This window comes from Pelodiscus sinensis, chromosome 13 (assembly GCF_049634645.1).
Source record: "Pelodiscus sinensis isolate JC-2024 chromosome 13, ASM4963464v1, whole genome shotgun sequence".
In the NCBI taxonomy this organism is placed as follows: Eukaryota; Metazoa; Chordata; order Testudines; family Trionychidae; genus Pelodiscus; species Pelodiscus sinensis.
Window position 1 is genome coordinate 46,853,555 of NC_134723.1, and position 15,363 is coordinate 46,868,917.

General features: G+C 50.5%; 1 protein-coding gene across 5 annotated transcripts in view; it reads right to left on the bottom strand.

The window, feature by feature from the left end:
- PLS3 (plastin 3) overlaps positions 1–15,363 on the bottom strand; it is an 81,635-nt gene that overhangs the window by 22,462 nt on the left and 43,810 nt on the right. For all 5 annotated transcript variants that reach the window (XM_075941179.1, XM_075941183.1, XM_075941182.1 and 2 more), the window contains exons 3-4: positions 12,257–12,343; positions 1,134–1,297 (exon numbers count right to left, since the gene is read on the bottom strand). In XM_075941179.1, coding sequence (XP_075797294.1) covers positions 1,134–1,297; positions 12,257–12,323 — 231 coding nt within the window. In that variant the 5' untranslated portion in view covers positions 12,324–12,343. The remainder of the gene's footprint in view (positions 1–1,133; positions 1,298–12,256; positions 12,344–15,363) is intronic.

Consider the following 15,363-nt stretch of genomic DNA (forward strand, 5'->3'; position numbering starts at 1 on the left):
AAGATACCATCAAAGATGCTTAGTTTTGCAGTTCTCAAACTGTGGATTTGTGTTCCCAGAGCTAACATGCCTGTTAACCACATGAAATGTAAATAAATAAATGTGAGAAATAACAGACCTCAACCCTATTGTTCCTCTGCAATTTTGTGAACAGTGTCAATCCTTTACCTTTCTCTAAAAGTGAAAAATTTCAAAAAAGTACAGAGAATAGAAGCCACTATTTAAAATCTCTCATGATGATCTAGCTGGCCTAGTCAATTTAATTTAAAACAAAATATTTCATGTAACTATTTTAGTTAAAAACAATTTAATTAAAAACAAACTTGATTTTAAAAAACTTGAACGTTTAACTAAATTCAAAAAATTAGCTTGTTTTGTTCAAATATGATGTTTTCTGCTGAAGAAAAAAAAATCCAGAATACATAATGTTGTTGTTTTAATTAAATAAAACAATTTAAATTGTCTGTCTGGTGGTGTTCTCCTACTAATACAGCATGGCAAGAAAATCCACCCACTATTAATGATTAACTGTTGAATTGGAGCTAGTTCACCTCCCAATGACTTCATAAATATCTGCTTCAATTACATTGGGTAAATGAAATAACCAAATAATCATTCATTTTCCAATCTAGCTGTAAAATTAATCGGAAAAGTTTTCAAAATAAATCAGTTTAAATATGCATAGTGTGCACCTTCTAAAAATGAAACCCTCTACCTCTGAGTTGTGAAGAACATGTCGTAAGGTTATGACAACCAACAAGAATGCACTTTTATGTAGAAAACCATGATTAAGTCAAGTCTTCCTGAGTAGTGATTTATATCAAATCCATCCTGCTCTCGGAGGCAGCCTGTTTTCAGGATGGGAATCTGGCTCTTTCCCCTTGGAAGGCCTGCACTTTGGAGGGAAAGGCTGGGCCTATTGAGGCAGTGTTTCTAAAAGCACTAATTATTACTGAAATCAAAAATCCCAAGCCCTAATACAAAGTAAACAGTCTGATCAGGGTGAAAGGAACGAGGAGGAATCGTTACACCTATTATGAGGCAGTTCAGACTGCGTCCTATCACCAGGACTACAAAAGCCTACAGCAAACACACCGCCCGCTCAATTCAGGAACATGAAGGAATATACTTACAAACACAAATTCTTCAAAGCTAATTTTCCCATCTTTGTTCTTGTCACTGTCAATCATAAGCTTCTGAATGATCTCTCTCACTTTGTATCCTGGGAGAGGCAGATTAGCTTCCTTGAAGAGTTCATGCAGCTCATAATCACAGATGAATCCATTGCTGTTGAGGTCTTTAAATAATAGGGGGAGGGAAAGGAGAATTGTAAAAACAAGTTAATCCTCTTGGAAGTACATCCCCACTGTCACAAACATCAATTAACTGCAAATCCCCCAACATGCTGTAGTGAAAGTATGAGTAACCCAAAGAGATCTGCCCATTTGTTTGGTCATTTCTGTAAGGCGCTGAGATGCAGAGATGCTGAACAGGGGACAAATATCTTAAGTAGTGTACTCATTTCAGAGCCAAACCAACTTGCTTCCCCCAAACTTGCTGTTCATCACTAAGCTGGAATCACAAAGAATATGAATTAAGCAGAGGGAACTAAAGAAAGGGTTGCCCAGACTAAAAGGAGCAAGCGGTCACACAGAGGTGATGTGTCAAGGGCCAACCCAGGAGCTAGAGGTACGGGTTGAACCTCTCTAGTCCAGCACCGTTGGGTTCCGAACCAGACAGGTGCCAAACCAGAGAATTTGCTGAACCATAGGAGGTCAATGTTGTCTATCAGTATTACCAATACTTCCGATACATTTCTTCTGGAATGGAGGCCAAACATGAAGGGACATAGGAATATTTAGTGCATCCGGCCTGTAAACCTTGCAATGCCAACTATAACAGTGCCATGTGAAGGCCTGTTCTTACCGCCAGGTGGCATTGTAAATAAGAAGCAGGCAGCATTATCTCCCATAAATGTAAATAAACTTGTTTGTCTGAGTGACTGGCTGAAAAAGAAGTAGGACTGAGTGGACTTCTTGGATGTAAAGTTTTACGTATCTGTGCTCAAAACTAAACCAATGTAACAAAAATATTTGTATTTGTGACACTTTCACAATAAAGAGATGCCCCTACAACACTGTGGGAGGTGAATTTAAAAATACTATTTTTTGTTTATCATTTTACCGTGAAAATATTTGTAATAAAAAATATAAAGCGAACACTGTATCAATATATTTGAAAATATAGAAAAACATACAAAATAATTAATAAATGTTCAATTGATATTCTATTAACAGTGCAATTAATCAGGATTCATTTTTAGTTCATTGTGTGAGTGAACTGCAATTGACAGCCCTAATTGCAAGCCTCTGAGGGTGATCCTCCCTCCCTTCCCCGCCCCCCCATTATCAATTAAAAAACACTTTTTATATATTTACCACCATTAGAAATGCTGGATGCCAAACAAGGTTTGGGGTGGAGGCTGATAGCTCATGACCCCCCATGTAGTAACCTTGACGGAGTCCCAACCCCCCCCCCCCGTTTGAGAACCCCTACTGTAGTAGCTCCCAAATTCTTCCTTCCACGCAATACAATCAAAAAAAATATTCCAGAGTGATTTACTAAAAGATTAAAATCCATTGTGCAACTGCAGCACTTACAGGAATGCTGACAATGTGCAACGTGATTTGACCAAAAAGAGTAATTTGAGAGAAACATTGCTGTCGGCCTTCAATTTTAGAATTTTATTCCAAAAATATAAGCTTACAAAGCAAGCTTTATTAAGCACAGCAGTTGGATGTCATCAGCAAGCTATTTCCCCTGGAGATAAATCATGGTTCTTTCATTAAACCGTCTCATTGCACAGACTAGCTTCCTTACTACAGATCCTTTCACTGCCTAGTAGCCAATGAAAATGCACAATGCATGAAGAAGGCAATTCACTCTTGTGCAGGGGTCCAGCTCCGGCCTTGAGCACTTCAATTTCACCCCCAAATACCTCTGCACATCAGTGCTAAGGCTTGAGTCGGGGTTCATATTGACCCCCCGGAACTTTCTGCAGTTGAGCCAAATGACTCCAAAAAGCCCAGACACCCCCATGCCGGTTTTGCTGACTCTTAAGCTAACATTTGTCCAAGTCCTGACTCCCAACCTTCCTCCACACCGGAAATAACCAAGGACGCGAACACCTGAGCAATTGCAGCTTTACACGCAGAGCTCTGCCGAGACCGCAGAGCGGGGTGATGTCTATTTCTATTCCTCACTGATGTTCACTTCTGACCCCTCAAACGTGTATTCAAAAGGAAATACTCAGCCCCGGTTTGCCGACAGCACAGCTGTTTATCCAGACGTATCCCGAGACAGACGGCGAACGGGAAGCTGGCTGGAAGGTACTGAGGACGTTTCACTTCCAAAATCCCCTACCCTAGAGCTCAGGAAGGCGGCTGGCCAGCTGCCTTGGATCCCCACCCAGCAACGGGGAGCAGGAAGTGCCAGCGGGCATTAAAAGCAATCTGGAGCTCACGCCTATGGAAGAGGTGCAGCAAGTCCTCTGCTCCTAAGGGGACCTCCTGCTGCCGGGATGCCACCAGTGGCTGGTTCACAAGGACAGCAGCGTGTCGCGTGCACGCCACACGAGGGGACTGCACCGCGGTGAGTAGCCACGCCTGCCGAGGAAAGGCTCTGGCAGAGGGAAGGCTGGAGGGAAAGGCTGCGGGAGGCCTTTCACTGCAATGGGGAAAGGCTGGAAGAGGGGGCAGGCAATGGGGAACGGCTCAGCTTCTCCCTGCTGCTTCCCCCACCAGAGCCTTTCCCCGCTGCCCACGTCTCTCCCTGCAGCACAGGAGGGACTGAGGAGCTTAAACATCTCACTCACAGAAAATAGGATTCGGGCCCTTTTCAGAGTTTTCCCCTTTGTCTCACGTCCTCAGCCCTTGTGCACACTGATGGGTAACACACAAGCCCTGAGCTTACCGATAGGGTCCTGCCTCTCAAAAAACATCTCTTGGTATTGGGAAAGATTCAGGAAAGGGTGAGGGGTTTGGAACGGGTCCCATATGAAGAGAGATTAAAAAGACTTGGACTTTTCAGCTTAGAAAAGAGGAGACTGAGGGGGGACAGGATTGAGGTCTATAAAATCATAACTGGTATGGAAAAAGTGAATAAGGAAAAGTTATTTATTTATTTATTCCCATAGTATAAGAACTAGGGGCCCCCAGATTAGATGACTAGGTAGCAGGTTTAAAACAAACAAAAGGAAGTTTTTCTTCATGCAATTTACAGTCAACCTGTGGAACTCCTCACCAGAGGATTCTGCAAAGACCAGGACTTTAATAGGGTTCAAAAAAAGCACCAAAGACATTCATGGAGGTTAAGTCCATCCATGGTTATTAGCAGGGCTCAACAAATAATGTAACCGACTCGCTCGTGGCGAGTAGATTACAACCCGGAAGAGCCAGCGCAGAGCGCAGAACCGCGCAGCTGGCGAGCCCTGGTTATTAGCCAGGATGAGTAGGAATGGTGTCCCTACACTCTGCTCTCTCCCGCTGGGGCACCAGGCATTGGCCACTGGGTGCAGACACTGTGCTGGACGTGTGGTCTGACCCAGTCTGGCAGCTCTGATGTTTTTATAACACATCTGACCACCACCCTGATAACTCTGCAGGTTTGTTCCTGCAGCCAGGGGAGTGTAAGCGCTAGGTTGCATCGCACACTGTGCGCTAACAGGCACACATGGACCCTACTGGTGCTCGCTATCAGTTCCCTAGTGCCTGCTTAACGAGGACTGCTTGAAATGGAGCGATGTGAACGTGCACCAGGGGACTTGCTGTGTGCACCAGCAGGGTCCATGCGGGCCAGTTAGTGCAGCTCATGGGGAGGCTGCCTGGGATTGTACAGTGACATGCCAGGATCTCCTGTTTGCCAGAATTACTGCTCTGATCTAAAAACCAAACGCTTACAATAGTGTTGCCATTGCAACTTATTTTAGAAGGCTCTCGGCGTCCCGGCTGCTTTGCTCTTGGGATGCACAACTTAAATAAGTCTTCTGGCTCAGCTGCAAACCACCATTCTGTGCAGCACAGGGTTTACAATACAGAGGCTTGCATTTTGAGTTTTAACTCCTTGGCAACAGAGCAGCGGATTTGGGTATTTCAAGTCTGACGGATACGCTGCCCCAGAATGTAAACAGTTTGAATGCAGAGTGCAACCCAGGAACACCCTGTTAGTGTCAGGAAATTCTAGTGCCTGAAACACTGGACATTTTCGCCTCCAGAGCCTTACTCCGCATGGTTCTGACATTGTGAACGAGAGATTTTCAAGATTAGAAGAGCACAAAAGATTCAAGCCTTGTTTCCAAGAATTCTATTGTGTGCTGGCAAGTTTTGCCAGGTCATTATATACCATCTCCAAAAATTCACTGCCTCTTTGCTGCATTTCTGGATGCCCTTTGCTATTTGACCAGACTTACGACAGGAGGTTGTCTTGACTTCAGCTCATTATTAGTGAGGCAAAGCACTTGAAGTACTCCTCATTCTTCACCGGCTGAAGGTCCCAAGATAGAAAGCCTGTTGTGGAACAAATGCGTGGGCACCAGAAGAGCCAAGACTACAAGTGGAGGCAAATACGAAATCGTTCTACCAGGCAAACTACAGCTGGTGATCATTACACTCTGACAAAGGAAACTGCAGCTCATCCAAAGTTTCCTGTTTCTCCTGAAAGATGCATGCATGCCAGCAGGCTGGACCCAGAAAGGTCACTGCAATGATATATGGCATCGGGCTCTGCCCATATGCAGGTGGAGCAAGAAAACCACAAGCAAAAATCAAAGCCACTGCAGCTCTGGCTCAGCTTCCTCCAGACAAAAAACTTAAAAATAGCTTAAATAACAGGATGCAAGAGGGGAAAGTAACCCGCACGCTTCCTTTTAAGGGCATGTGCTCTTGGCGTGACAAACTCCTTCAGGATCTCAAATCCTCCTTTTATTTGCTTTAGGTTTGCTTCTTGGAGCATTATTTTATTGCTTTGCCGAAGCAAGCAAAAAAGTGGCGAAGTCCATGAGAAATGTGAAATCCTTGGTGTTTCCAAGCAGGAGGGCCAACGCTGGTAGAGAAGTACAAGGAGAGAGAAAAGAAGTTCTGCAGATTTCATTTTGGGCCGATCTCCTTGAGGGGGAAAAGCCCCACACAACTGCCGAAGGATAAAGAATCTGTCGTTACAATGAGACGGCACTTGTGACACGTGGGACAGGCGCGGCGAGCTGTGCATCAGTAAAAGCCTGGGTGCAGCCAGTCAGGGTGCTGAACTCCAGCTGCCCACACTGAGTTCTTACCATACGCTATTGCATTACAAGCGCATCAATGCGGGCGCCATGTCAAAGACTGCGCTTTCAGCCACTTGTCACTGCAAAGCTGCCGGTCGCTTCCATCCTCCCGCCCGACTCCCAGTGGCACCTCCTGTGTCTGCAGGGCTCCTTGTCCGTGCTGTAGCTACCTCCCTTGCATTTTAACATCCCAGACCACCCCTGGCGCTCCTCTGCCTGCAGTGCAGCTCCAGGAAGGGTCTCTGCCCCTCACTGCTGTAGAATTACGGGGAAGATGGCACATGTTCCCGAAGGCCCTCCGGGCATCCCTGCAATGCTAACGGGTCTGATGGGAAAGGAGGAGATGGGAGCAACAGTTCTGCACAGTGAAGCTGGCCAGGTTGCAAGTCCTTTGAATTCTGGATCAAGCCGGTTAATCACCTTTCCCGGAAGATCTCCTTCCCTGATTTCTTCATGGCAAGCAAGATCTGCAACCCACCAGCAGAACTGAATCGAAGGGATCGGCTACCCATCAGACGCGACAGTGGCACAGCTGCCCTGCGGTAGAGCTCGCAGATGCAGGAACTAGGAGTAAGGAGGTTACCTAGTGCCCGGGTTCCCAGGGTCCTGGCTGCCCGTCTCAGCTGGGAACGGGGGTGGACAGCAGCACGGGGACTCAGCACCCCCACTTTTAAAAATGTTCACACTCCTGGCAGCGCTCTACTGTCAACACAATCTATGCTGGTGGGAGGGGCTCTCCCATTGGCGCAGGTAATCCACCGCCAGAAGGGGCTGTAAGCAGGCCGGCAAAAGAATCCTCCCTAGCTCTACTCCACTGAAACGGGACAGCACTTTGCTAGATGCGATCACGCAAGCAGTTCTGCCTAGGAAGGTTACATTTTCAGGGCTTGACAATGATGGCGAGCCCCGCTCGCTAGCCGCGTGGTTTGGCGTGCTGCGTGACCGCACCAGGCTAAAATCTACTCGCCACGGGCGAGTAGATTGCCCTAATTGTCAAGCCCTGTATATTTTGATTAATTAACTAATCGAATAGTCGATGGGATTCCCAGTGGGGGCTCTTGTGCATTTCAAAGTGGAAGTGCCACATGGAGCCTGGGGTCAGCAGGGGACTCCACATTGGCCCTGGGCTCCACGCGACGTTCCAACTTTGAAACGTACAAGAGCCCCAGCAGGGAATCTTGTACATTTCAAAGCTGGCCACCGCCGCGCCCCTGCCCCCTCCCACGGAGCTGGAGCTGGGGGGAAACGGCTTTTAAATCGGCTCCCTCTAGCACCTCCTTCTCCTCCTCCTCCTCCACCCCTTTGCTGCCTCTCTGTGATAGCGGCAGCAAGGGCAGGAAATGACTAGTGGACTAGCCCAGCATCTATCCGATAAGCTTTTGCTTTTATCAGGCAGTTGATTAGTTGCTTACATCCCTAGTTCTGACACGCACACACCATGTAATTTCACTTCATTTGCAGGATGCTAATGAAGATCAACCCCCTTCCTCCCCCACAGTATGAGGTGACTTATCTCTTATTCCATGGAATTCCTCCCCCTCCGACACACACACACACGGTCAACCATGTCCAAGGATCTTAGCGGGACTCTCCATGGTGAGAAAAGAACTTGCTTGTGAGGAGAGTGTTACGTTTCACATACCTTCCCCCTTGCTAAAGAAGCTGAAGATTCCCAGAAAACCAGTCATACCTCCTGAGGCAGAAATGCCCCTGTACTTTAGACAACAAAAAACCCCATGACACCAAAACATTTCAGATGGCTCCAGGCACTTCCATTGTTGAACAAGCCGGCTCAGTGTGTTGTGCACACAAGCTGCAGAAGAGAGAGCGGAACGAGAATCAAAGGAATCTACTGGGGCACAAGCTCCGAATTATCTTCACCAGCAGCAGCTGCCAGCCCCGAACTGCCAGGCCTCAGGGCGATAGCCCCCTCCCCTTCCCCCCTCATTTTCCCCGGATCCGGTCTTACAGGACAGGCCTTTGTCCCGCCTTTTCCAGCAGGCTGAGGTGGCTGTGGCGCCAAGCGTGCGCCCCACCCAGGCCAGGGGGATGCAACCCCAGTGCCATGCCCGGGCCCCGCACTCACTCCTGGCTCAACGCTCGTTGCCAGGGCTATGGCTCGGCAGCCCCTCGCTCCCCCGGCTGCATGCCCACCTCTGCCACTAGTGGCACCGGGCTCCCGTGGCCCCGCTCCCACCTCACCCACCCAGCCGAGGGCCCGAACCTGCCTGCGGCCCCTCAGGGCTAATCGCGCCCCTCAATCACCCATGCAGCAGAAGCTCCCCTTGGCACCGCAGCCACCCCCGCCTGTGGGAGAAAGGCCGGTTGGGTCAGAACGTTTTTCTACAACATTCTGGAATGCTCACTCATTCTGGCATTTTCTAGAAATGTCTCAAGTCCTCCAATGTTCTCTATGACAGACGGCGCTCGATCGAGAGAGCAGTGGTACAGGCCCACGACCAGAAATCCATAGTCAGTAGATTACAAGCTTCCCAAAGACACCGTGCCATGAGGAGTTTGCATAATGCATTGTCTAGTTATGCATATTCAAACGCATATTTTCATAGAGCATAAGGAAGTCCCGGTCACACCCGGGTTTTGCCTGCCTCTGTAAACCAGGCAGACTCAGTCGAGTGCTCTCTTACACACATCTATGACGGCGGGCGGTCACAGACGACCCCTCGGGGATGCTGACACGGCCACGGCCACTCGCCTTCCTGCTCTCTGGGGCTCCTCACTGCCTGGTCTCCTCCAGCCAAGGCCCCGAGCTGAGGTCCCTGCCCTCACGGAGGAGCAGCACAGACACTGAATCTCTTCAGGTCCAAGGAGAGGGCAGTTTAGGGCCCAGCCTCCAGGGAGAACACTCCCCAGATGGGATCGAACCCCAAAGAGTTAGGTGAGCCCCTTTAGCAATGAAAGGGGGCATGTGACGCCGGTTGCCCCCCGCGGTACAATGGCTTACACTGGGTTTGATGGAAAATAAAACTGGTTTTATGAAGTGGAAGCAGCAGGATTGAAGTAGTGAGAAGAGAGACCAGGCAGAGCAAAGTCGGTTACAAATCAAAAGAAACAAAACCGCTTGGCTAATTCTCCACTGACAAACTTAAACTCACCCTAAAACCTCTTTTCCAGCTGCCCCTCTAACCCAGGGCTCTTCCCCACCCTGGGTCCCTGGCCCCTTCCTTCAGGTGCAGCCCAGCCGAAAGACCCCGGCCTCTCCTCTCCTATTCTTGTTAAAGGATTGAGGCCCCTCCCTACCAACCACTGCTCGGACTGAAGGACAAAAGAGCTAGTTTAACAGTTGAGGGTAACACCCTCCATGTCTCTCATTCACATGTTTGAAACCCACAAAGTATTCCCCACTCCATGTGTCTAATTTTCCACACACGGTACGTACAGCAGAGTAAGACAAACCCAACCAGCAGATCATGACATGCAGATCGATGGGTTACATGAAATAATTCGCTCCAGCCACCTTTGAGTGACGTATATTCATGTCCATGAGTCCATTTCATAAAGCATGGGGGGAGGGGTCCGTCACAACGTCACACAAGAGTTAAAACACTATTGTGGGGGGGAGTCAGCCTCCTGCATAGGGGGCTGATCTGAGGTGACCGTGCACGGGGCAGATCTGCACTCCCACTTCAGTGGCTTCTATGACAGAACTGCTCCTTTTCACCAGCGTTCATTATTTCAAGTGACTGAGGGGTACAAATCAAAACCCGCACAACCTGCCCCCTTAACAGCCTTACCAGCATTTAATATCGGGAGATCCTTTACGGTGACTGAATAAGACAGCTCTAAGTAAACCCGTTTGAAATTCAAATGCATCTTTTGAGAACCTTCCTTGTTTCTTATGTATCCTGCCCACGTTTGGCAATTTTGAAGTGTGTTGTGTGTGTTTTTAATTGAATTCCCATTTCCATTCAAACGCAGACTCACCAATCATGCACAAAAATTGATCTTGTCAAAGAAACGCATTATTCACCGTTTTGTAACTGAAAAGTGACAACGTTAACTCGTTGAAGAAGCGCACAGTAAGCCACATAATGAAGTTAACTCATTGTGTAGCAAACCAGCAGGCAGCTTTCAGTCTCAAGAATGTGAACGTGCCCCAAAAGTTGGCTTTACGGCAGCAGCAACTGTGGCTGAAGACACCCACTTGAGCCAGACAATCTCTGTCACATTTAAAAGTGACATTTTGACCCTTTGGGTTCTACCTTTTGAGAGCACGTTTCTTCTTTGCTAAGCTACTGCTTCCTCTCCTAGCTCCAGAGACGCTGTTAAGCTTTTGTTTCCCAAGGCTGTGGCCAAGCGTGATCTTTTCATCGGTCCACATCCATGCTCGTTTCTTTGAGCTCACACTTGCACACACACCTGAAACACAATTTTGGGTGTCCTTTGGGACTTTTCCCAGAGGCCAACTCACTGTAGAGGATTGTCCTTCGGGATGCACCCACCCCTCAGAACGGGGAGCAATGGACTCAAGTTGCAGTAGGGGAGATCTGGGTTGGATATTAGGAAAAACGATTTCCCTAGGGGGCTGGAGAAGCACTGGGATGGGTTCCCTAGGGAGGGGGTGGGATCTCCTTCATCAATATAATGGAAGAGTGCAGTCCTTGACCACTTACCAAATTCTTGCAGAAATTATTGCCCCCACACCCCCAATCAGAAATTATTGCCCACCCCGGACTAGAAGAAATGGGTCCCTGCCGTCTTTGAAAGAAGGCTGAAGCATGTGTAAAACTGGGCCTTCCCAGCCAACGGACTGGCTGACGCTTCACTTCCCAAAGAGACTCAATTACTAAAGTAAATGGAACCGAAGGCCTCAGACCTGCTCATCTTCGCAATTCATGCTCATGGAGCTCTAGAGCTGTAACGACCGACACAGCCCCTAACAAAGGTGCATTGAGGCCTAACTCCATCCAGCAGAGGGCAGCTATGGCCACACTCACCAGAGTCCCAACACGACCGAACCTTTAACCGAAGAGCTCGCCTGCACAACCCCACACTTGGGTGCTCCCCACTCAGCTGAGCCCTCTCCAAGCGCGGTGGCCAGCCCCTCAGTGCGTGAATTCGAAAGGCCCTGGATAATCTCACATCTCACTCAATACCTCCCTTGTCCCCGTAGGGCAGAAAGGTGGCCCCATCCCACCGCTCTCCTAGCAAGCATGGAGCAAGTGTGAGCCAGGGAGAAGGAGCAAAGATGCTGGCAAGGGAGCGTGCCAACGAGGAACACTGCCCATCAGGCGCTCCAGCTTCGCAGGGTCCCTTATCCTGGACCAGGCAAGCTGGGCGGGACCGTGTTCAGACGGCAGACCCTCCTGGCAGGGGCTGAAGGATCTCAAATGGCACCCTGCCGGTGGTCCCAAGGGAGGCCTCTTGCCACTTTTGTTATGCCCCCATGTTTTAGCCAGCACCAGAAGATTCAGAAAACACTCGAGAAGTTGGCTACAGCATGTGGGAGGCCTACGTCACCCAACGTTTGAGAATTCCAACTCCTTTGGCGTCAGGAGATAACCTGGCCAAAAAGGGACCAGAGGCAGCCCTGCACTTGCTGGCTAAGACAGGACCGCTGGAGGAACAGGCCTTGCAGGGTGTTCCCCTGCCTTGCCCACGACACCAGGGATGGGGCTGTTACACACGAAGAGACACGAGGGCAAGGCACGAACGTGGTTCCAAAAGCCTGCCTACCTCTTCCTTGTGAGAGGACAAACCCGCCAGTCTGCCTTGGTGGTTCCGAGTGTGCAGATGCAAGCATGCTGGTAGGTGGAGCTCTGCAAATCTCCAGTTATCCCCTTCACACCCATGGATGGGGATGCCTGCGGCTCATTTCCGCAGATACGGGTACCGATTTTGTACCCGTGCCAGGCTCTAGTGGTAGGATCTCAGCTCTGTAAGCCACTTGTTACAGCAGCAGCAGCAGGAGCTACTTACCAACTTTGGCAAAGGCCTCTCTCAGTTCTTCCAGTTCATCTTTGGAGATCTGCGTGGTGTTGGCCATCTCACAAGCTTAATAAATACCTGCCGGGAAAGAGGAGATTTCATGAAACCACAGATACGTTCACGTGCATTTGATCCCATCAGTTATGCTAGGAAAGACTCTGCACACAGGGAAAGGGACAGGGCTTCCAAACACGTGTCATCCCAGGAGGTCTTGTAATTGAAGGCAGACAAATTAACAGCTGCTGAGCACGGAGGGAAAGGAACGCGCAGCCTTGTTAATATTTACCCGCCTGCTCATTTTACTAGAGGTGGCCACACCGCCGGTGCCCTTCAGCGTTCTGCAGGCGCGTACCATAGTCAGTGCTGCATGAAAAATCTCAGGTCACCTGCAACTAGAATAACCTGTGCGCCCTCCTTTCACCGATACAACCGTGAAATCCGTTTTCTTCAACCTTCATCCAAGCGTGGCAGCATAGGATTCAATTCCTGTCCACGTTTTTCATTTACCAATAGCTGGGTGTTGGCACAACAAACAGCTGGTCAGTAACTAGAAAAAGATCCCACCAGGGCCCCACGCCGGCACTGACGATTGCAGACAACAAAAACTGCTGCCCGGGGGGTCGCTCATCTTTGCGAAAGTGTCCACGGTCTTGAGCAGTCAGCAGGCTGAGGAGGAGGGGACGAGCCCGGGGCTAGCTCTCCCCGCGCCAGGCCTGCCGGCAGTGCGGCTCTGCAAGGCGTGGGCCGGGGCGGGCCTACAGAAGGGCCCGGGCTTCCGAGCGCCTTTCACAGACGAGCAGCTGGAAGCGGCCGTTTTGTTCCGACCGCCCGGCGCACTTCGGAAGCGCGGAGCACAGCGGCGCCTCCCGGGGAGCTGCAGCCCGTCCCGCCCAGAGCGGGCAGCGTTGGCGCAGCACACAAGGGGGAGGCACGCAGAGTCTATGCCTACCCGGCGGCCAGCCTGGGTCCGCTGCCTCTGGCTTGGGCGCCAGGCTGTTCGGCCGAGGTTAGGCTTGGGCCTGAGCTCCAGTACCCAAGAGGGGAAGCGCCTAGAGCCCCTGGAACATCTGCACAGCAATCCAACAGCCTGGTCGCCTGACGCCCGTGAGCGGACGTCCGCTGACCCAGACCAGCTGTGTTCAAGGGCAGCGGAGACCCACCGGGCCCCTTCTGCTCTGCCCCTCCCCTCCCTGGAACGGGAACAGCAGGGCCAACGCATCCCCACCCTTCAGAGCAAGCCAAAGTCTCCCCCTTCCTCCCGGCTACTATCCCCAGCCTTCCCTAGGGCAGGCCTGGGTGTCCCACTTCCCCTCCCCCCCCCCGAGTGGAGCAGCCCCCGTGCTCAGTCTACACGTGGTGGGCTGCCAAGGAGGAACGGCAGAGCCAGCCCAGCCTCGTTTGGCGCCGGGAGCCGGGCTGACTGTGCTTGGGTGGGACTCACGCTCGGAATACGCGCTTGCCTGGGGCTGCGGCTCTGAGGCGTTGTGTCGCTATGCTGGAGCGCGTGCACGGTGCGACAAGGCGGGGACGACGGGACCTCCTGGGAAAGACCTCCCCGTTGCCTTACTGCAACAGACTTGCAGGGGAGCGACTCGTTCAGTGACCAGCTCTCTGCAGCGCACGGGCAGGCAGAGCGTTAGTTACGCTCCTGTAAAAACCCGAACAACGCAGACAGGCCGACAGGCCCTTGACTACGGCAACACTGGAAACCTCATTGGCACACGCAGCGAGATCAGGAACCGGACTATGGGAAAGAGGGACAGAGCACAGCAGGGTGGGGGACGAACGCCATGGCAAGAGGTCATCCAGACTTCAGCAAGTTTCAATAGCCAAGCCAGACAGGCAGCAAAGGCTGAGGGTTCGCCAGCGGGCAGGTCCATGCCTGCCAGCTGCGTGAAGCCCTCTAGTCCACGGCCCACTGGCGCTCTCCTCTGTGTACGTCAGGTTGAGACGGGGCATGGTTACTGAACCACTCCTTTTACTAGAGCGCTCCCACAGATGGAGAGGAGCTTCGCAGGGTGAACGGGAGGCCTGGTGGCGTTTCCCCTGCACTGGGGCTAACAGATCTGGCCTCCGGTTGGTCGGAAGCATCAATGTAACATACACCTGGATGTGCTGGTTGCACATGTGGCTGAAGTTCAACAAACACCACTCCAAGGTCATTCGCTGGCGAGCACGGCCAAGAAAGCAGCGTGTTTGACCTGTCACGCTGCACTCGTTAAAGGAACAGGAACTGCAGCAGACAGGGAATTCTGAACTCGAGGAAGCAAACACGAAGACTGTTTGCCCGAGACTAATACAGTGCGGAGTTATTGTGCAAAAGAGCTTCAGGGCTTATTCTGCAGGTACAGAAGGTCTCTTATAAGTTACTGCAGATTTATGACACTTCCTACGTTGAATTACTGTCCTTCTCAGTCCCCAAACCCTGCCACCGGCATAGCTCTACTACTGTAAGCTTCTGCTAACATTTCTTAGAGCCCTTGGAGAGAGGTTTGTAATGTCACTACGCTGGTATCCAAGAACAACGTCAAAAACTTCAATCTGAAGGAAAACGTTTTCGCTATTATTATTACAGTGATTTGCATGTAGGGGTTAGCTACTTAGCTGAGTCAGTTTACTTTGTGCATGTGCGTTACTGGATATATACCGTGTCATTGACCTTTTAGGACAAACAGTCATTTCTGTGGTCCTTTGACAACATGGGAGGAAGAAAACTACATGAAAACTGGGAAACAGGTTGTTCTTTACACTAGGGCTGTAATATTGGCTAATCGACTACACTAAGCAAAAGCTTATAGCTTAATGCTATAGACAACCCGAATTTCCCTCCTCCCCAACCAATAAATTGTTTAGCAGGCTGGCCAGCAGCCTGGCTCAGTTCTGACTCACGCCGGGTCTGGGATCTTCCCCCGCTGCAGCTCTGCATTTAAGTGTATTAAGAGCTGGGCGGGCAGGCAGCCTGGCTCAGTTCCAGTTCGCACCAGGTCCAGGAGCTCAGACCACCCCGCCCCCCCCAGACAGGGGCTGCTACCTCTATCGGCACAAGAGGAGCTGGTTTTTAAACTGGCTCCCCTCGTGGACCAGCTCCCGCCTGGCAC